The sequence below is a fragment of the Danio rerio genome, chromosome 11 (assembly GCF_049306965.1).
Source record: "Danio rerio strain Tuebingen ecotype United States chromosome 11, GRCz12tu, whole genome shotgun sequence".
NCBI lineage: Eukaryota > Metazoa > Chordata > Actinopteri > Cypriniformes > Danionidae > Danio > Danio rerio.
In genome coordinates this window covers 26,592,992-26,614,506 of record NC_133186.1, presented here as the reverse complement: position 1 = coordinate 26,614,506, position 21,515 = coordinate 26,592,992, and the positions used below count along the sequence as shown (strand labels likewise).

Here is a 21,515-nt window from a genome sequence, read left to right as displayed (position 1 = left end):
TCATTCGTTTTCTTTTTGTCTAAGTCCCTTTATTAATCTGGGGTCGCCACAGCGGAATGAACCACAGATGAGAATACAGTGGAAATTAAAATTATTATAATTTTTTTCCCCAAATGATGTTTACTAGAGCAAGAAATTTTTTACAGGCTATCTTAAGTAATATATATATATATATATATATATATATATATATATATATATATATATATATATATATATATATATTTGTTTTTTGTTTTTTCTGCAGAACAACCCATTGTTCAATCATACAATGATGTGCCTAATTACCCTAGTTTATAGTTAACCTAGTTAGAACTTTAAATGGACCTTTAAGCTGAATATCTTTAAAAATATCTAGTAAAATTGTATGTACTGTCATCATGGCAAAGATAAAATAAATCAGTTGTTATATAAACTATTATGTTAAGAAATGTGTTGAATAAAATCTTCTTTCCGTTAAACAGAAATTGCAGACAAAATATACTGGGAGGCTAATAATTCGGGAGGGCTAATAATTCTGACTTCAACTGATGTCAGCTGTCCTTAAGACGAAAGGGTGAAGGTTAATTATCATTACCAGCTTCTGGCAGGATGTTATCATTACCTCACTTCCCGTCCCCACAGGTTCCATCCTGGCCCGGAACGTGTCCACTCGTTCCTGTCCGCCTCGCACTGGTCCCCCCTCTGACATGGAGGACGGAGAGGATGGATGTTCAGACCTAGGGTCAGTTCTTTTCACTTTTATTTCTCCATTTGGACATCCATTATGGCTTCGCTTTAATGAAAGAGGAAGGCTGTGCACTTTCCAGTGGCGTAATCTACTGGAGATGACCTTCTGGGATGCGACTATCTATTGTTTTAGATCATCAAACTGCTTTAGGAAATGGAAAAACATGAACTCTTAAACTTTAATAAGTTAACAGCCTTATAAATGAGTTGGTACAAACTGTGATTTTGGCAAGCTTCCTGATGCAATGTGAATTACACAATTATTTTGGTTTAGAAAGCCTAAGTAACTTTAGCTTACGACATGTCTGATGTTAATTTGTTATCCACATGGGGAGGATTTTGTAGAGAATGAATTATGAGTACTAAAAGAGTTTATTTGCACATGCTTTCTGCATTGTTTTAGTAAGCAAAGCATTAAAACAAGAATTCAAATTGAGCAATGTGCAAAAATGTGAATGGAGTTTTGAAAGGGAGCCCCAAAATTGCTTACAATTATTTAAAGTAAGACAAAGCATAATGATAAAAAAGAAACTGATAAAATTGTGATTTGTGATTTAAAATATGTAATTTAAAAATATTAAAATACAGTTCCTCATTTGCAGGCCTGCTTTTAGAGTGAATAAAAGTTGTAAGTGGTAATAACGTTTTATAAAGATAATCAAGGAGTATTGAAATGTTAATACAGTCACATTACTAAATGGCAGATATTTGACCCCTTTCGCAAGATGTGAAATGTGTCTGTAAATTTTCAGCTCAAAATACCTATCAGATTATTTATTAAAGCTTCCAAAATCTGCCCATTTTGGTGTCTGAATATAGTGCAGCTGTTTTTGTAACCTGTGGCTTTAAATGCAAAAGAGCTGGTTTTCCCCACCCACCGCTCCTTTGTCTGCTTCTCCTGCTTTGCATGAGATAAACAGCAATCAGTGAAACAGACAGAGATGAAGCTGCAATACAGCTCATTTGTCAAAAATACTAAGTAAGTTTATTTGATATATATGTGGTGGAGTTTATTCAAGCCTTTCTGAAATGATAAGTCTCACACAATTGCCGTTTGCAGCACACATACATATGCAGTACACCATGCGGCCATGGTGATTATATTGGTTAAAGATTGTATAGAAATTTTACTGTGTTTATTAAAAACATGCTCTGTTTCAAAAATGTTTTAAACCTATAAAACTTGTAAAAATCACAGAGAGTTGGAACAGATATTTAAATCTCAGTTTCTTTGCAAAGAAATGTTCTGTTGACCTGTGGATACATGTTATGGGGACATAGCACCTGTCAATCAATTCAGGGGGCGGGGAAAACCGCTCTCCTGTTGCGGTGGGCCTTTAAAATCACTGGGATTTAGGTTCTATTTTAATGTAGGGAAATTTTAAAAGAGACTTTTTGGGTTATACCACTCCAATATGACAGTGGATACACTACACCCAGAGTGCGAGTTATTCCACCTGAAGAACATCAAAACAAGAAAGAAATAAAACATAAAGAAATATTTACTCTGATCTGTATCTTAAATAATATGACTAGTTTTTTTTTTTAATGCAAAAAATAACATAAAATACATTTGACCACCCCAATAATGGTGCATTCTCTTGAATGCATGTTTTTGCCAAAATATTAATTTAGTGGTTTGAATTCGGCAAATCTAGAGAACCAACAGACAGTGTAAGTGTTCAAAAAAGTGTTTACAATTTTAAAATAGGCATTTGACCTCTAGGTGTTCATAAAACTAGATGCATAGTTTTTTTATTTATTAAACACTTGCTTGCACATGGAAGTTAAACTGTAAAAATAGAAAATATGTGCAGTCTTTCATGGTCATCCATTAATAGATGCTGGAATGCAAACCTGTCACCGTTTATTTAATATCACAAATGTCACTAAGAACTACTCAATATCCCTCAAAAGAAAAACTAAATTTGCTAAATTAGTTAAATGTAATTGATTTAAATATGTAACTTTGGTTCACTGAGGCATATTACCGAACATAACTGAAAAGCTTGACCCCCCCGCCTTTTTCATTATAAAATACCACAAACAAACACTGCACATGGCCTTCACCATCACTCAACTTCAATCATTACCTATTCTTCTGTGCTTTAGGGATCGCAGGAGTGGAGGAATGAAACTGGTTAAAAAGAAGACCAGACGTCGACACACAGATGTAAGAAAAGTACTAGAGCTCTGATTTTCATTAAGACTGTGTATCGCTTTTCTGTCTCAAGCAAATTATCTAGTTTTGCAGGCAAGATTTTGAGGCATTATGTATCCATGAGTCAGTGCTCTTGACCTTTCTTTGTCTGAAAGTAGTCTGTATTGGCAGTAACTGATAGCTTTTATAAATTGTTCTAAAGCAAAAGCTGATTGTCCGTTCTCCACCCCTGCAGGACCCCAGCAAGGAGTGCTTCACTCTGAAGTTTGACTTAAATTTTGAGGTCAGCATGGAGATCGTCCCAGCCGTGAAGAAGAAAACCTTGAGGTGATTTTGTGCTTGAGCCCCTAGGGGGTGCAATAAACTAATCGATGCATTCAGAGTCATGGTTAGCTGACTGTTAGCTTGTTGTGTTTCAGAGAAGTGCTGGGAGCTGTGTTTGAAAGAAAAGGCATTGAGCTGTCACGTGTAAACTTGTTCTTGGATCAGTCCAATACACCGCTTTCACTGGGATTCGAAGCCTACCGCTTTGGTGGCCACTACCTCAGAGTACGAGGTAATTCACTGCTTACTTTTGAGGGCTGGTAGTCAAAATTAAAACTGAAGCATCTCAAAATTTGGTAACACTTTATAATAATGGTTCATAGTTAATGTATTTACATGACTAAGTATGAATAATCTTGTAAAGCATTTATTAGTCATAGTTCAACATTATTTAATGCAATATTAAAATCTAAATTGTGCTTTTTAATATTAGTTTATGCACTGTAACTTAACATGATTTAAATAAATAACATTAACTAATATTAACTAACATTAATAAATACTGTAATAAATGTATTACTAATGGTTTGTTCATGTTAGTAAGTACATTAAAATTAACTAATGGACCATTATTTGGTAACACTTTATTTTGGTGGTCCATTTGAGTATTAGTAGACTGTCAGCTTAATGTCTGTTGATACACCTCCTTCAACAGACATTTAACTGACTATAAAAACTTTGCAAATACATGTCAACGTACACTAACCCTAACCCCAACCTAACAGTCTACTTATAATCTAATGAGAATTAGTTGGCATGTAGTTGCAATGTAATGTAATTTCAACAAACTGAAACGACTGAAATATAATTTTGTTCGTGCGGGCAAAAGAAAGCCTGTTGAATACCGAATGAGAGAATGATCAATCACACACATTATTTAAAATGTATGGCTGAGAAATAATTATTTATTTATTTTTAGTGTGGTTAGAGATACATTTGGTAAATCCTTTGAGCTCTGAGAAGACATGTGAAAAAAAAAATAATTGTAATACAACACTATGAAACCATGACCCATGAGCTCGTGCTCACTAAGCAAGGCCTTACACAACATACACAAAAAGTAAAATGAATTGGGAGGCATGTGGACATTCCACAAAATCTAAATCAAGTCATTTTAGCATGTCAAAATCATATTTATGCATATAAAATATATTTTCCCAACAACAAAAGTGTGGCTAGTGAAAATGATGAGTGGCTAGTAATGTTGGAAAACTACTAGCCACACTGGCTGGTGATCAAAAAAGGTAATGTCATATATCATCGTGATCTCTTACTTCATATGAGATTGATGATGACGACTGCTGTAGTTTTTCCAGTTGTGTTATTTTTTGGTATTCATCTTCAGGAAATCATTGAAGGCAACAATATCATATCATAACAATTTAATGTGTCAATAGATAGAGAAATTTAGCTGTTTTTATTTGAGCGATTTCTTTTTACAAAGCATGAACGTAAAACACGAACGCGGTTATGATTGTAATAAAACATGTGCTTGTGTATTGTAAAAATTCAGAATAATGACAAATAATGACAATGGCATCTCCTGACTTCCGTGTGCAGGCATGCAGTTCTTGTAAATGTATTCTGGGAAATTTTCTTAGCCCTTGGTTTCAAGTGTGGTCCTGAAGAATCTCTGTTTAAAGGGGTATCCCTTCCCATTAGCCTTACTCCTTCATGCTAAAGAGAATCGGGACACCCCTACCCCTTCACGTGAACACACAAATCGAGGGGCAGTGGTAAGGGGAAGGGCTAAGGGGTAGAATTAGGATTGCGCCTTAATGCTACTAGCTCTATGTTTAGCTGTTTTGTCTACATGTAATGCTTTTCTTATTTCTTAATTTTAAAATGAACAATGTTTTATGCAATAGGCTTTCCTCAAGAAAGAGTTGGAATTTTCTCATTGTAATTTGAGAAAATGATGTGCAGAGCACTCTGACCTTCGAAAAGAAGTAGCATGGTTAATATTTTAAAATTGTATGGATGAATCAACAGTATCATTTATCATGCCAATGACAAGGTTCTGGCCAGCATAAATGACAGTTTGTGTGTGTGTTTGTGTGTAGCCCGACCAGGAGAGGATCTAAGGGTGGAGAGGTGTGTGAAAGATCCTCGTTCTCTCAGTCTGCCCATCATGAGGTCCTCCAGCAACACACACAGCTCCTCTACTGACCGAGCGGAGCATGGCTCTCTTGGACGCCGAGAGGCAGCAGACCTGCTAGTCGGCCTGGTAGGTCATGCTGCCTACATACAGAAGAATGGGGTTAGTTGACACAATGATTTAATCTTATTTTTATTTTTTATTGTGCTTGGTTCTTTTTTCTTTTTTTTTTTGGTCCCATAGTGATACATAAATTATTTTGTCATAGTAAATGCTGTTGGCACACAATTTCGCTCATACTTTGACTTTTTTTTTAAACATTACAATTAATATAATATTTATATATAATATGTTTAACTTACTGTATGAATAACTATTAAATTATATTATATTATTATATTATATACAACATTTAGTGAATTAAATGTTTTAATATTGCTTTTTAAAAGTTTGTTTTTTTCACAAGGCTAGATTAAAAAAACACTGTGAGCAAAAATACATAAAAACAATAGTCTTGTGCAATATTAATACTGTTTAAATAAAAAAAATCCTATTTTATCTTTTAAAATGTAATTTATTCCTACTGAATTTTCAGACTTCAATGTCACATAATCCTTAAAAAAAATCATAACTATTATTATTATTATAATTATTACCAATTCTGAAAACAGCTGACTTGTTTTAAAAATCTTAATGTCACTTTTAATCAATGTAATGTCTCCTTGGTTAATAAAACATATTAGCTTAATAACACAAAAGTACTTAAAGGGCACCTGTGGTGAAAAGTCTACTTTTTAAGCTGTTTGGACAGACGTGTGTAAGTATAGGGTCATATTGGGGTGATATAAACGCACACAGTCCTTTTTTTTCAATTTAACAACATAAAGACGGTGGACCAATCGGAGCTGTTTTCAGGTCGACCGCAACTTGATGTAGGAGTGCGGTCCCCCCGCCCACCAATATTGATTAACCACCACGCGTCACGATCATATCCTCAGTTTCTTGTTTCAAGTCTGCCATTTTCAGCGTGTGAGTCAAAGCGATTTGGCTATTTTTAGATGTAAGGCTCATTGGGCTCAACACAAGATCAATTTTCTCCACATTATCGATCTAATCGTAATTATTGTTTGTACCTTTAGGTAGGTTTGCAAACATGTGTACTTTTCATTGCGTCTACTTAAAACTTCATCCGTTTGCATTTCTCGCAAACACAGAAGCTCCCTGTGATCTTAGGTGCAGCTGGAAAAGTGCAAGCGCGTTGCCTCATGTCCGCGTCTCTCCATTGGAAATAAAATAACAAACTTGCCTGCAGGTTGCACACCAGAAGCGCCTCTCTGCGTGTCGCGGTGCTGCGCATTTCAGAGATCTGGGCGTGGGTTTCTGCCGGGGTGCACGCGGGGCTCTTCGGGTCGGCGGCTGGGCGCCATTGTATTTGCCCTGGTGGAGGCCTGTGTTTGGAGTTCTGAAATGCATGGCGCTGCGTGGCGCGACGATTCGGGTCACTTCATGTTTCTGCTGCACCACTAAGTATCTGGTGTGCCGTGTCGCGGCTTCGAGCGGCACATCCGGTCCCTCAATCAAAGTTTATTCAGTGTACATTGTTATTAGTCTCGGTGTACAGGCTCGGCACTCGACACTCTAGCACACGGTTGGCTGTAAAACTATACAGAGACACAAATGATTTAGTAGTCTCTGCTTGGTCTGTGTCCAAGTCGTACACACACGGCTGAATGCTGATGCTAGCTTAGCTTCTCTCTGTCTGCCTGTCTGTTGTAAACACAAAGTGTGGGAGCCCTTGGCTCCGCCCCCTTGTTACGTTGAGCGGGAAGCCGAAACTAATTTTTATTTGAAGCAACACGCCTTCTAAAACAGCGAGCTGTCTACACACCCACAACATAACACTTTTGAACACATTATAATAAAAACAACTAAACTGTGTGTTGAACTAAACCTAAACTGGCACACTTAGAAGAACCATAATATTAGTATTAAATCATAAAAAAGGGGTAAACTATGTCCCCTTTAACCATAGTAAAGTGTGACTGCTGGCCCCGGTCTGCAATTTGGTCTGTCTTTGTGACTAGTTTGTTTTAGCATTCTATCACATCCAATTACCTTCTTTTTACTGTGCAGTTTAGTCTAGTGTAAATGAGTTATATCATTTAAAACATAGCAATTCCACCTATTGTGCAAACCTGTTTGTGACATATGATCACAGTAAATGCTGTTTTACTGCAGTCTTACTGCCATCCACATACAGTAAATGACTGAATCACTGTTTTGTGACAATGTTGCATTGTCACCCTTTCCTTATTCCTGGTAGAGCTCTGAATTAGAGAATACAAGATTTGGAAACAGTCCGGCCCTTTTTAAGGATCATATCAGAGACACAGTCAGGGTTGAGTTTGTTTAAATACAGGGATGTGTCTCGGAAATCCTGATTGCACTGCCAAAAGACTTGACTTCCACACAAGCAGCATGTGCCAGCCTGAGAATTGAAGCTCAAAATTAAACAAAGAATCCTTCCCATTAAAGTAAACACACTTTCCTTTAATGTAACATGATTTAGTGCTATGAAATTACCATCAGTTTTTAGGCCTGCGTTTAGCCATCTTCAGTTCCCATGGAGAATTTGCATACGATATTAAAGAGGAGCAAAGTTCAAAGCTCATCAGATTGTATTTCCTTATGACTGCCCGAAAACTCTCTCTGCTTAGTCAGGAGTTCTGTGGAGAACAAGGTTAACTGATTTCACCCAGGATTTTCCCGATGGAAAATCTGGATTAATATGTTGGAAAGATTAGCTTTTTTTTTTTTTTTTGTAAACAACCTTGTTATTTGGTTTGTCACATGAGAGACGCAACAAATTGTACTCTCTGTAAAGAGAACGTGTCCAGTTTAATTTGATCTGAGCAAAAGTATTAGAACTATCATACATTTTGACCATTATTTACAGAAGACTCCAACTAATATAATTCAATTTATTAGTAGTTTATTATTTAAAAACTCTTTTTAGCCATATTTAGAGCAAGATTCATTTGATGTCATATTCAAATACTGTATTTATAACAGTCTAACTTACAGTTGAAGTCATAGTTATTAACCCCCCTTGGCGTAAAATTTAGGGGGCAAATAATTCTGACTTCAACTGTATTTTATTATCTTATCTAAAGTTTTTGAATATCCTGTACCGGTGAATACTTCCATACTAATAATCAGCGATGATTCTATGTTGAATCTTATCAAGCTACAATAAGCTGTTTGCCTGGCTGGATTAACTCCTGCAAAAGAAATACTAGCCCAACATTGACTTTATCCACATACTTTGGACACGTACAAGTGGCTGGTTCAACTTCAGGACATTATAATGTTGGAATTATCCACAGCTTGAGTGAACTTGGTACAAATGTGTACATTAAAGATCTGAACTTCAGCGGCTGACAAAATCTCCTTGTTTATTGCACAAAACAATGATCAAGATCCAGAATGATTGCCTTATTTTGTATAATTGATGCTTGATATTTGTTTATGTTTACTTCTATTTATTGGATATCCCAGTTTAAAGAGACTGCAGGGGAAGGGGTTGGGGGTTGTTAAAATGATATATTTCATTATATTGTTTTTTCAGCCTGCATGCTATGGTAATAATAATAAAAAATTAACAGTTGAAAATATTTTATTATATATTATTTATATATACTTTGATAAAAAAGTATAAATTATTATACTTTTCTAAGTCTAGGTCAGAATAGTACATTGTTGCACATTTACATAAATGTTTTAGTTGTAGTGAATGTTGATGGCACATAATTTCACTCATATTTTGACACTTATTTTTGTTTAAAAACATTTAATTATTTAATAATTATATTAATTTATATTATATTAGATGTGTGTGTGTGTGTGTGTGTGTGTGTGTGTGTGTGTGTGTGTGTGTGTGTGTGTGCGTGTGTGTGTGTTTGTGTGTGTATATATATATATGTATATATATATGTATGTGTGTGTGTGTGTATATATATATATATGTATGTATGTATGTATGTATGTATGTATGTATGTATGTATGTATGTATGTATGTATGTATGTGTGTGTGTGTATATATATAAAAACTCGCCACAGCGGAATGAACCGCCAACTTATCCAACAAGTTTTTACGCAGCAGATGCCCTTCCAGCCGCAACCCATCTCTGGAAAACATCCACACACATATTCACACACACACTCATACACTACGGACAATTTTGCCTACCCAATTCAACTGTACCGCATGTCTTTGGACTGTGGGGGAAACCGGAGCACTCGGAGGAAACCCACGCGAAGGCAGGGAGAACCTGCAAACTCCACACAGAAACGCCAACTGAGCCGAGGTTCCAACCAGCGACCCAGCAACTGTCACCGACTCGGTCCCAGTCATTCCCCTCGCTGGCCAGCAGAGGCCACCATCTCCGGACTTCTAAGCATTACATCATCCACTTACACTGATCTAGCACACCTGAACTGAATCTAGCTAACGACCCACGTACCCTTTATAAGCCAGCTCCAAACGCTCAGTCAGTGCGAAGTCTTGTTTAGCCCCGGCCAGCATTTCTGAGCGTTATTCCTGCCTGATTCCTCGTGCACTACTCCAGCCTGTTTCTGACTCTTCTTCGCCTTCTGCCTGCCCACGACCCACGCCTTATATACGGACTCTGATACTCGCTGCCTGCCCACGACCCACGCCTGATACACGGACTCTGATACTTGCAGCCTGCCCTCGATCTATGCCTGGTAAAACACTCTGTGTCTGTTCATCGCCAGTCTTTATCCACCATAGACTGTTGCTGTTGTGTGTTTGCACATTAGTGCATATTGTGTGTGTGAATGTGAGCTTGATTAATAAATACTGCATAATGGATCCCTCCGTGTCAGTCTCCTCGTTACAGCAACCTTCTTGCTGTGAGGCGACAGCACTACCTACTGCGCCACTGCCTCGCCTCATATATATATATATATATATATATATATATATATATATATATATATATATATATATATATATATATATATATATATATATATAAATAAATATATATATATATATATATATATATATATATATATATATATATATATATATATATATATATATATAAAATATAATATAATTAATATAAATAAAACTTTAATACTTCTTGTAAATATATCGCTACAATAATATTGTACGACAAGGTTGCTTTGACTGTACTGTGTTAGAAGTTCAGATGTGTGCTGTCGCTGTGGGCTTATATAACTAGCCATAAAAGTGACTGTCAAGCCACAGAAGAAATGATAAGATAGTGGCCTACAGCCGGTTCCTGCCATCTGGAAAGGCAGCAGTGTGTGTGTATCTTAGCTAAAGACGGCACGAAGTGGAACCGAGTAGCCAGGAAGAGTGGCGGGAGGTTTCGCTCCACCTTCCATCAGCTCTGGCATCAAAGTCAAAGGTCAGATCACAAGATTAACACACGCGCCGAGGAATACACACGCTGAACAACACTGGAAGACAGAGCGAAGAGAAGAGCAAAGTCTGGTCTCGTTCTGAAAGAATTTTGAGGTGGATTTGAAATACAGACATTGCTCACTGATTTCTTCAACCATGACTCAAAACCACAGTAAATTTGACAAGGATTAAATCATTTGTTTTGGATCTGCTCGAAGCGTTTCATCCACCTTGTATAGAAGAGAAGCCTGTGTGATTCAGAAAATGCTGAACTTTCGTCAGAAGACATGGAATGTGCCCAGCATATCATCTTTGCCAGAGGTGCCGGGTGGGCTGCTGATCCACTACAGTCCTCTGAATGAACCTCCGAGGGTTCATGCCTACTACAGGCCTCACAGGGCTGGGCTGGTGGCTGCTCGCGTGCAGCACTTTGAATCTGGAGACTCACCACCTCCAAGTCCCCTGCCTGAGGCCACATCAAGCTCTCCTAACAGCCCTGCAGATACACTCAAAGATGCAAAACAAGGGGTCAAGGTAACGCCACAAATATGCAGGTTTAATATTAGTCTCAAGTTCAAGCTTAGGAGAAAATTGTCATGTATTTAAGCAAAAATTGTTATATTAGATGAAATGTAAATGAGATATATTATATTATATTATATTATATTAAATTATATTATATTATATTATATTATATTATATTATATTATATTATATTATATTATATTATATTATATTATATTATATTATATTATATTATATTATATGCAGGGGGTAGCACGTTCGAGCCTCGGCTGGGTCAGTTGTGGAGTTTGCATGTTCTTCCCGTGTTCGTTTGGGTTTCCTCCAGGTACTCCGGTTTCCCCCACAGTCCAAAGACATGTGGTATAGGTGAATTGGGTTGGCTTAATTGTCCGTAGTGTATGTGTGTGAATGAGAGTGTATGGATGTTTCCCAGTGATGGGTTAGGGCTGGAAGAGCATCTGCTGGATAAAACGGTAAAACGTGCAGAATAAGTTGGCTTTTTTTTTTTACAGTAAAAATGGTTTGTTGTCTTTTGAATAAAATCGAATACAATTGAATAGAACGCCATTTACCTCTTAGATGAAAAAAATACATTTAAGTTTAATAATTATATTCTATTATAATATTATTTAATTATATTATTATTATTATATTATATTATTAGGTTCTATAAATTATTAATAAAATCCATCTATTTACAGTAAAAAGAATGTTGCCTATTTAAATATAATATAATATAATATAGTATAATATAATATAATGTTTTGATTAATTAACACATTTTTATTTATCTCTGAAATTACTACCTTAACTTCTAGTTTTGTAAATAGTATAAAAAATAGCATTTTTATTTTGTAATTTATACATCCTTAGGTCATTATCTTTCACTGGAAACCGAAACTTCAACTATCTCCTGTTATCATTATACAGTATCATATGATTTCAGGCACATTGCTGAGGAAATCTGGGTAAATGTGTAACCATCGGTATGTACAGAAGCACCTGGAAGGTTTAAAGCATTTGCTGGCCTAAGTGTTTCTTTATTTCTGTATTTAATGTGCCTCATCTTCACTATGTCTGACTTATTTATTCAAAATAGAAACATAGTTGACAATCTGCAAGCAAAGTCACAGGAGCAAAGAGTGCAAGCTAATATGTTACACGTCGAGCTGTATTTAATTAAACAAAAAATGAAAATTTATGACATGCAAAATATAATGTAAATGGCACAGCAGATTACCACTATAATTCCTGACAGGATGACAGAGTGCTCTCATCTTGCATTCCTCACCTGATTTTAGGGTTGGTTTTGGACAGTACAGAGAGATCCTCTGCAAAATGCAAATTAGGGCATTATGCAAATTAAGCAAACACATCATTAGTCACAGTCCCTTAAGTTACCTTAGGATCTGTCAGAAAGTGAAGAATGGTGTGCTGTGCCTCAGAAGACAGGACTCCAAAATGTGTTTATATTCACTGCACATTTGAACATTAATCGAATCACTAGTTCAAACATCACCAGTGTTTTTCTGGTTTAAATTTGTTTTGCTTGTTTAAGGATTTGTATGTTATAAGTTATGTATTTGAAGTGTTAGAATGTGCTTTATAATATCTTAGATGAATATTCAAAAAACAATAATTAACATTTTTGAACTGACAAATCATGTTTTTGTCTATAAAACAATAGTAAATCGTGTTCAAAACAACACAAAACCTAGTTGACTTCAGTTATATGGACAATAAATACAGTATACATTGCAAAGTCTTTTTTTTTTCTTGTTTTATTTTTTGCCATAACAATTTAAACTGGCATTGTTGCACTCCTTGATCATTCTGACATAACATCGGCTCAACTCAGTTGGTCTTACCAAAATGATTGAGAAAATATATTTCTTTTAAAAAAGATATATTAAAAGTGCATTCACATAAACTGTATAGCAAACTCTGTGTGACTGTTTATATTGTCACAAATAAAAACTCTACATATAAAGCTGGAGTTATATGTTCTGTTTACACATTGTCAATATTGCTGTAATTTCAAGAATATGACAGCACAGTATGTTCTACTCTGAGTTTTTTATGCTCCCTGACTCGCCATAGCCATACTATAAAAATGTGTATATATAAATATCCGCACACCTAATAAACTGACCACTCTATTAGGTAACCCAATGCACATTCAGCTGACCATTAGCTCAAATATCTAATCAGGCCATCTTTTGGCAGCAACTCGATTCATTTTGGCTCGTAAACTTAGGCAAGTTAATCGAATCAAGCATCAGAATGGGGAAGAAAGAAGCTTAATGGGAGTTTGAACATAGCATATATGTTGATGCCTGATAAGCTTGTCTGAGTATTTCAGAAACTGTTGATCTACGGGGATTTTCAAGCACAAGCATTTCTGTGGTTTACAGAGAATTATAAAAAAAGATTCCAGTAAAGGGCCATTCACTCTAAGGACGATAACCTAAAAAGGCAACACAAAGATGACAAAACTAGCACTCAAATGTTTTATACTTCAAATTGCTTGGCTAGCTTGCATAGTTTCTATGTAAATTTTTGTCATTTCCTTGTATTGTATAACTAATTGTTTTAATATAGTTATTATCTTAAAATATTCTTGAAAATAGGGCTTAACATTAAGCAGTGTTCTTCACCACAGTGTTGTATGTAGCTTTAAATTGTGCTTCCCCTTTATACTTCAATGAACTCTGGTTTGATTTCAATGTTGCAGAGCCAGCCCAAGGCATAAGCGAGCTAAGCGGCTGCTTAGGGCCCCATGGCCACCAGAGGGCCCCCAAGAGTGCATGAAATTACTAACTTTGTTTAGTTTTTGTTTTAGTTTTAGTTTTAGTTTTGTTTTAGTTTGTTGGAGAGTTTGGTTATAGATTATGGGTGAGGCAAATATATCAATATGCTCTGGCACAAAGAATCGATATTTATCTAAATGTACAAAAGATCTGAATGAATTAATCTACTCTGACTGCAGCCATTTACCGCTGTGACTGCAGTACACCCAGCTGCCACCCGTAATGGTGGATCAACAATACATCAGAGACGCACCAGCCTTTTCAACCACTGACAGATGAGTGATTGCAATTGTGAAACTTTATACAGGAATATGGGCTCACACTATTTATTTCCGCCAAAATATATAAAGATATCAATAGGACAAGAACACATAATTTGAAGGGTTTTTCATTTATTTAACCCTTGCAGACCTTTGCAAAGTCTTGTAGATGGTTTTATTGCTGAAAATATTAGATAAATTAAAAAGAAAAACTTTAAAATAATGCTCTTTTAAATTGATGAGTAAATAACTAATGTTCTCCACTGCTGGATGCATTGTAAGTACTCAAAGGAGTCTGTGCTCACCTTTCTGAGTATTCCAATCAGTTACTGTTCTTGAAGAAAATATATTAATCTAGTGGCAATGCAAAATTTTGCATGATTAAAAATAAACCAGGGCTATGCATAAAATACATCAAATAGGTTGGCCAAGTTGTAATAAATGTCTTTAGTTTACAGAAAACTTGAAAGCAATAAATTGCTATTTTAACTGTTTTCTAACATGCACAGTTGAAGTCAGAATTGTTAGACCCCCTGAATTATTAGCCGCCCTATTTATTTTTTCCCTAATTTCTGTTTAACGGAGAGAAGCTTTTTTTAACACATTTCTAAACATAATAGTTTTAATAACTCATTTCTAATAACTGATTTATTTTATTTTTGTCATGATGACAGTTAATAATATTTGACTAGATATTCTTCAAGACACTTCAATACAGCTTAAAGTGTCATTTAAAGGCTTAACTAGGTTAATTGTGATGCTGCTGCTCTGACTAATTTAGAGATGCGCCCTCTATCTCTGCATTTTTCAGCTTGTTGAACAGTTGTGTGCTTTTATACACAGTTGCAATACTATAAATGTGCTTTTAATGAAAGAAATGCATCTTATAACTTTTTGATGCATTTTTTACTCTTCATTTGCAAAAAAATTTTAGATATCATGGTTGGTTTTCTTGTGATCAAATTTCACAGCCATGTACTATGAATCATTGACAGTTGGTAAATACTGCAAAAATTATTTCCTTTTTATTGTTTTTGCCTTGTTTCTAGTCCAAATATGTAAAAAATCTTAAAGAATAAACATTTTCTAGACAGATTTTCTGTGGAAAATGCTTCTTGATTTAATGTGATTTTTATTTAAAGTGATTTTTTTTTTTTAGATATTTGAACTAGAAAATACAAATCTTTATCACTATAGCTGTGGTCTGAATTCCGATGTTATTTTCTATTCTGAACAGTTCTAAGAATGATGACATTATCGTTATCTTTAAATTTATCATTCTTGCTGTGAGCCTCCTTTAGTGGCAATTCTGTGGATCCGAAATGCCTTGGTTAACAATACTTTGAATAACTATCATTACAATCAAGGTTTGCAGAAGAACATCTCTGAATGTGCAAAATGTCAAACCTTGAAGAAGGTGAACAACAGCAGCAAAAACCACACGGCTCACCAGAAGATTGGTCTGATGAGTCTTGTTTTCCGCTGCAAAATTTACATGCTACTGTCATAATTTGGTGTGAACAAAATGGCATGTTTTCATCCTCTCTTGTAGTAACAGTTCAGACCAACACAATCTCACGGCAATTCATAACTTTTTCATTTAGTGGCTAATTCGTATGAATTCGTACAATCTATTTCGTACAATTTAGTACGATTTGCTTTTCCCCCAATGACGGTTGGGGTTAGGGGTGGGTTCAGGTGCCACGCCTCCTTTTTAAAATCGTATCATTTCGTACGACTGAAATCGTACGAATTCGTACGAATTAGCCACTAAACTGGCAAAACGTAAAATACTTACGTTTTCTCGTGAGATCAGGCTGTTCAGACTGATGTGGGTGTAATGGCGCAAGGGAGATTTTCTTGCACACTTCGGGCCTTTAAGCACCAGCTCAGCATCAGTTTACATCACAGTCTACCTGACTATTGTTGCTGCCAATTTCCATGCCTTTACAACCACAGTGCTGATTTCCCGCTCTGACATGTTTCATCATCAGCAACATTCGCTTTCACCATCACCATCCGCAGCAGATGTTGCAGTAAACAGTGATTTGCAGTCAGCTCACAGCAGTGTTGATCTGCAAGTGAGCGGCTGCGAGGATCAGTTATTCGAGGTGGCTGAGGTAGCAGCAGCAGCTCCTCCTCCTCGGCTCCGCTTCCCTCTCTTCCTGCTCACACAATAGGAGGGCAGGATTCAGCAGTTACTATGACAGCCGTCCAGCCCTCCTCAGCAATGCAGCGTCTGCCGTTCAGTCCACGCAGCCTCCTTCAGGTTCACTCACATGCATGGAGAAGCGGATCCGCATGCACTAGTGCTCTGACATCCATGTAGCTTTGATTCACTTCGCTTAATTCCGGGATCAGCATGGGCCTGGATCTTTTTTGATGTCGTGCAATGCTGTGGACTGCTTTGGAAATGCCTCTGACATCTACGGTGAGCTTATTACTGCTTGTCTTCAGTCTTTGACAGCTTGGCTTTGGTTCTTATAAACCATCTGTAATCAAATATGAGTCTTCAAAGGGCGCCTGGGAACTGCCGGGAATATATTGCCTGCGGTGCATGCATTTCTTTCCACATCTCTTAATAAATATAATGGCTTCATCAAGCATATTGGCTTGTTTTTATTAGCGGATGGGGCAGAATTTCGTGTTTTTGGCACCGCTGAGAGTATACTTGGGTTTCTTTTGATAACTCTCATCACATGGTGTCTGGGTGCAGTGTTGACTTTGTGTAAACCAGCCAAAGAAATGAGTCAAACAGGTTCTTCAGATGAACACAAGACCAAGACAATGTCAGCTTGTCATCTTTGAAGGATGACTTTAATTAGTTTTCTGCGAGCAGGATGGCCTGTCAATTATTGTTAGCAGCTTTGCTGGAATCGCAAATGTGCTGAGTGACAGCAAAATGCTGAGAAACATATTAAGTCAATCTAGGAATGTTTATTGATCCGGAGAAGCAACCAATTGGTTTTTGTCTTCATCATTCTTTAAGACAGAACATTCTGTCTGTTCAGAAACATTGGGTGGCTTCAACCCAGTGCCTGGAGATCTTTAATATCTTTGACGAAACCCCAAAAAATGCCAGGTTTGTTTTTAACCCATTGTAATTGCATTTTCCATTCAAAAGAAAGGCATCATCAGAACACAATGTCCAAGTAATGAGTCTCCCGGGACATTGAGTGGCTTTCCCCACTACACTCATGCATTCTTCATCTCTTTCCATTGTCGTGAACAAGGGAAAAGCCTTTCCCCTGTTTTCCGAGACATGCCTTGCCTCTTTTCCTGTTGTTGCCGAAGGGTTCCTCTCACTCACCCAGGTCACGGGGTTCACTAATTCTTGTCAGTCAATTCTCAAATGTTTTAACCTTTTGGTGCGGAGAATGTTGGCAAAACCCAACTGGCCTTTTCACCTGTTGACAGCTGAATGTGCTCCCTAAGGTCAGCAGAGCTTCTTTTTTTTTATATTTGACGCACGTGTGGTGTCCCATCCTCAGGTGAAAGATGTCCCGAGACACTCTGAGAACAGGCCTGTCTTTGTTTATGTATAAATGTCCTGAGTGTTTTGTTTCGTGCTTCCTTACCTGTCAGAGCCGAGCTGCATCTGGCACTTAAAATTCCACAGTTTAGGCTGATGACTGCACTTAAGGTGGCTGCTTTGACCAACTGTCAAATTGAAAATTGATGTTACATTATTGTTTTTTTTTCATCTTCTCTGTGGTTTGTTTGCTGCTCTGAAATAAATTTAAAAAAATTGAGTTGCAACATTTCTGTCATTTCATTTAGGATCATTTTCCCAGAAATTTTTAAATGTGTAAATATTGAAAAGTAATATCTTTTATAAAAATATTATTTATTTAAAAGATTCATTCATTTTTTTATTTAATTATTTAATTAACAACAACCGCAGCAGTTGTGTTTTTTTCATTTATTAAAACACTACTCAACATTTTTTGTGTGTATTTTAATACGCGAGTCATACAAGTGTCATATTAATTATTAAAATATAATTCCTTAATTAATAAGGCAACTTGGTGGCTCAGTGGTTTGCACTGTCGCCTTATAGCAACAAGGGGTAACACTTTATTTTGATGGTCTGTTTGTTGAATTTAAGTTACATTGCATCTACAGTACTTGCCAACTAATTCTTATTCAATTATAAGTAGACTGTTAGGTTGGGGTTAGTGTAAGTTGACATGTACTTGCAAAGTTTCTTATAGTCAATTAAATGTCTGTTTAAGGAGCAGTATTAACATTAAGCTGACAGTCTACTAATACTCTAATGGAACATCAAAATAAAGTGATTCTCACGAAGGTTGCTAGTTCGAATCCCAACTAGGCCAGTTCTATGTGGAGTTCGCATGTTCTCCCCATGTTGGCAGTCCAAAAACATGTGGTTTCGGTAAATTGGATAAACTAAATTGACCGTAGTTTATGAGTGTGTGTGTATGAATGAGTGTGTATGGGTGTTTCCTAGTATTGGGTTGCAGCTGTAAGGGCATCCGCTGTGTAAAATATATGCTGGATGGGTTGGCGGTACATGATGAATAAAGGGACTAAGCCAAAGGAAAATTAATGAATGATTAAATTTCTTAATAATAATAACTCTATTATTATTATTATTATTATTATTATTATTATTATTATTATTATTATTATTATTATTATTATTATTATTATTATTATTATTATTATTATTAATAATAATAATAATAATAATAATACTAATAATAATATTACTAATAATAATTATGTTACTATTATCAATTTACATATTGTTATTATTTAAATTGTCATTAATCATGTTTAATATTAAAATAAATAAATAAAATATTGAAAAAATACACCACGCATTTATTCTTAGGTTTGTTTTGACTATACAGTTGACGATACATAATATTTTGCTAATTATTTTGCAGTATTTTAATCTTTAAATGTGCAATTTGAAAGTTATTTAACTATATGAAGGTCTAATTAATCTGTAGCCATTGGAGAGAAAAAAAAATGTCAAGGGGCAGATAATATTGACGTAAAAAAGTCCAATGTTCCAGCCAAACTAAAAGAAATTAGACTTTCTCTAGAAGAAACAAATATTAAAGAAACTACTGTGAACATTTCCGTGTTCTGTTAAACATCCCTTGGAAAATATTTGAAAAAGGAATTTAAAATTTCACAGGAGGGTCAATAATTTTGCTTTCAGCTGTATGTGGAGTCCAGTATAACCCCCACCCCCCTCCTTCAGTACAAACATTGCTCTCTTGTTTACTTTTCCTTTTCCTCATCACTTCTCCCTCTTAATGTCTGTCTATAACAGGGTCAAACACGTCGGCGAAAGAACATGCCGGAGTTTCTGGGTGACTCCAGCATCTCAAACCAAGACTCCCTGTCCCAGCTTAGTGGATCTCTTCCAGGATCTATAACAGGTCCCGACCGATGGAGGAACCGCGCCGCCAGCCGATTCAGCGGCCTATTCAGCTCCAACTCAGGAAATGGCTCTCTAGGGAAGGTCAGCATCCAAGCGTTGTTTTACAGCAGCAAGCCACTTTCTTATATGCAAAACAAACACTTAGATATTCCTGGCAAAGTCTCTGCATTTCACACTTGAGTGAGTGTGTGAAGGAAGAAATTTCAATTTGTCAAAGTATTGCTCCACTTAAGGTGAAGCAGTGCAATTTTCAGTGTTTATTCAGTGTAATCCAAAAAAAAAGAAACATCTAACATACACTTTTAAGTCTTTCTAAATTGTACAGTCTGTATTCTGTATTGTGGTCCAAAACAGTGACAAAATCCGTGTTTAGAAACTGAAATTAACATGTAAAGCTTGTAGTTTGTCACTTCCACCTAAATGGATCAACAGTTTTATTCCCATTTACTCACACTACTATTTATCATCAAATCATAACCAATCAAATGCTCTCTATATCTGACATGTCCGACCCCCTTCAAGACTCTTTTCAATTGCTTTTGATTTGATTCACTTGAGCTAAACTTCTCTCACTGGCAGAGCGGTGATAAAACAAAACACTATTGGCTGTTTAAAAAAGGGGGAGGAGCTACACTATGTCCCACCCTCTCTTTGTGTTTCGGTTGTGATTGTCAAACATAGAAGAAAAATGTATATTTCATAGCACTTTAACCTCTTAAGACCCAAGGTGTTTTTTACCTGCATTTTTTATTTCTCTTTGCTATATGTTCATATGATGTACTTTTAGAGAAAAGTGATGTCCATATATGTGGACTTGTGGTCCGAATTTGCATAAAACACTTTTCCTGACAGTTTCTCAATGCATATATAACATATGTAATTTTTTTGAACATGTTTTGACTATCAGAGAGTAAAAACTATTTTTTTCCTCATTTTGGACAGTTAAAAATAGTGTTTGGGACATTGCATATGCTGTGTGAACAGCAGTAACAGGATGTGTTAACAGTTACAGGATGTGTCTGTAACAAAATATAAAATCTTAAAAGCCACTTTAAGGCTAAAATATGCTGTCCACGTATGTGGCCACTAAGCCCTTGGAGGTTAAAGCCATTTTCTCAAAATGGGGTTTTTCTCCTGTCATAAATATCCACATCGGCAGCTTTTACATAAAACTTCACTGTTTTATCTGTATTCTGAATGTTTTCACAATGTAATTTGTCAACGCTATCCAACAGCAATTTAGTGGCTAATTTGTATGATCTCATTTGGACAATTTAGTATGATTTGCTTGTCCCCTAGTGTCGGTTGGGTTTAGGGATGGGGTTTGGTGGCACTTCATCTTTTAAAATTAGGGTACATGCAGAGCTAGTGTTTCCTCCCATACTGATAAACTTCTGGTGAACAGTTAATGTGTCTTTTTTTCATTTTATACGGTTCCTTTCACAGGATCGATGTTGTAGTAAAATTAAAATACAATCAGTTAAATAGACTTTGGCATTCATTTAGTTGCTCAAGGGTGAAAGAAGATGAAAAGCTGTTTACATGCACGCACCCATCAGGATTAGCAGGCTAGCACAGAAGCTTCATTGAATATACTGGGGTAAAATAAATGCTTATATTTTAAAGACATGGCAGGGAAAATTTAATTTAATGCAGTGCTTCTTGTACACTGTGAGACCCTCTTTATATCGAATATCACTCAGCTGTTGGAGATCCAGTGGGGAAGCACT

General features: G+C 36.0%; 1 protein-coding gene across 10 annotated transcripts in view; it reads left to right on the top strand.

Moving 5' to 3' along the window:
* Window positions 1-21,515, top strand: part of plekhg5a (pleckstrin homology domain containing, family G (with RhoGef domain) member 5a) — a 74,225-nt gene that overhangs the window by 32,481 nt on the left and 20,229 nt on the right. For 4 of the 10 annotated variants that reach the window (XM_073916728.1, XM_021479837.3, XM_073916730.1 and 1 more), the window contains 6 exons: window positions 625-724; window positions 2,842-2,902; window positions 3,126-3,217; window positions 3,310-3,446; window positions 5,278-5,441; window positions 19,675-19,866. In XM_073916728.1, coding sequence (XP_073772829.1) covers window positions 625-724; window positions 2,842-2,902; window positions 3,126-3,217; window positions 3,310-3,446; window positions 5,278-5,441; window positions 19,675-19,866 — 746 coding nt within the window. Of the gene's footprint in view, window positions 1-624; window positions 725-2,841; window positions 2,903-3,125; window positions 3,218-3,309; window positions 3,447-5,277; window positions 5,475-10,543; window positions 11,306-16,614; window positions 16,798-19,674; window positions 19,867-21,515 lie in introns of those variants that run through there. The other 6 variants (XM_009306046.5, XM_009306045.5, XM_073916729.1 and 3 more) reach the window with 3 other exon arrangements.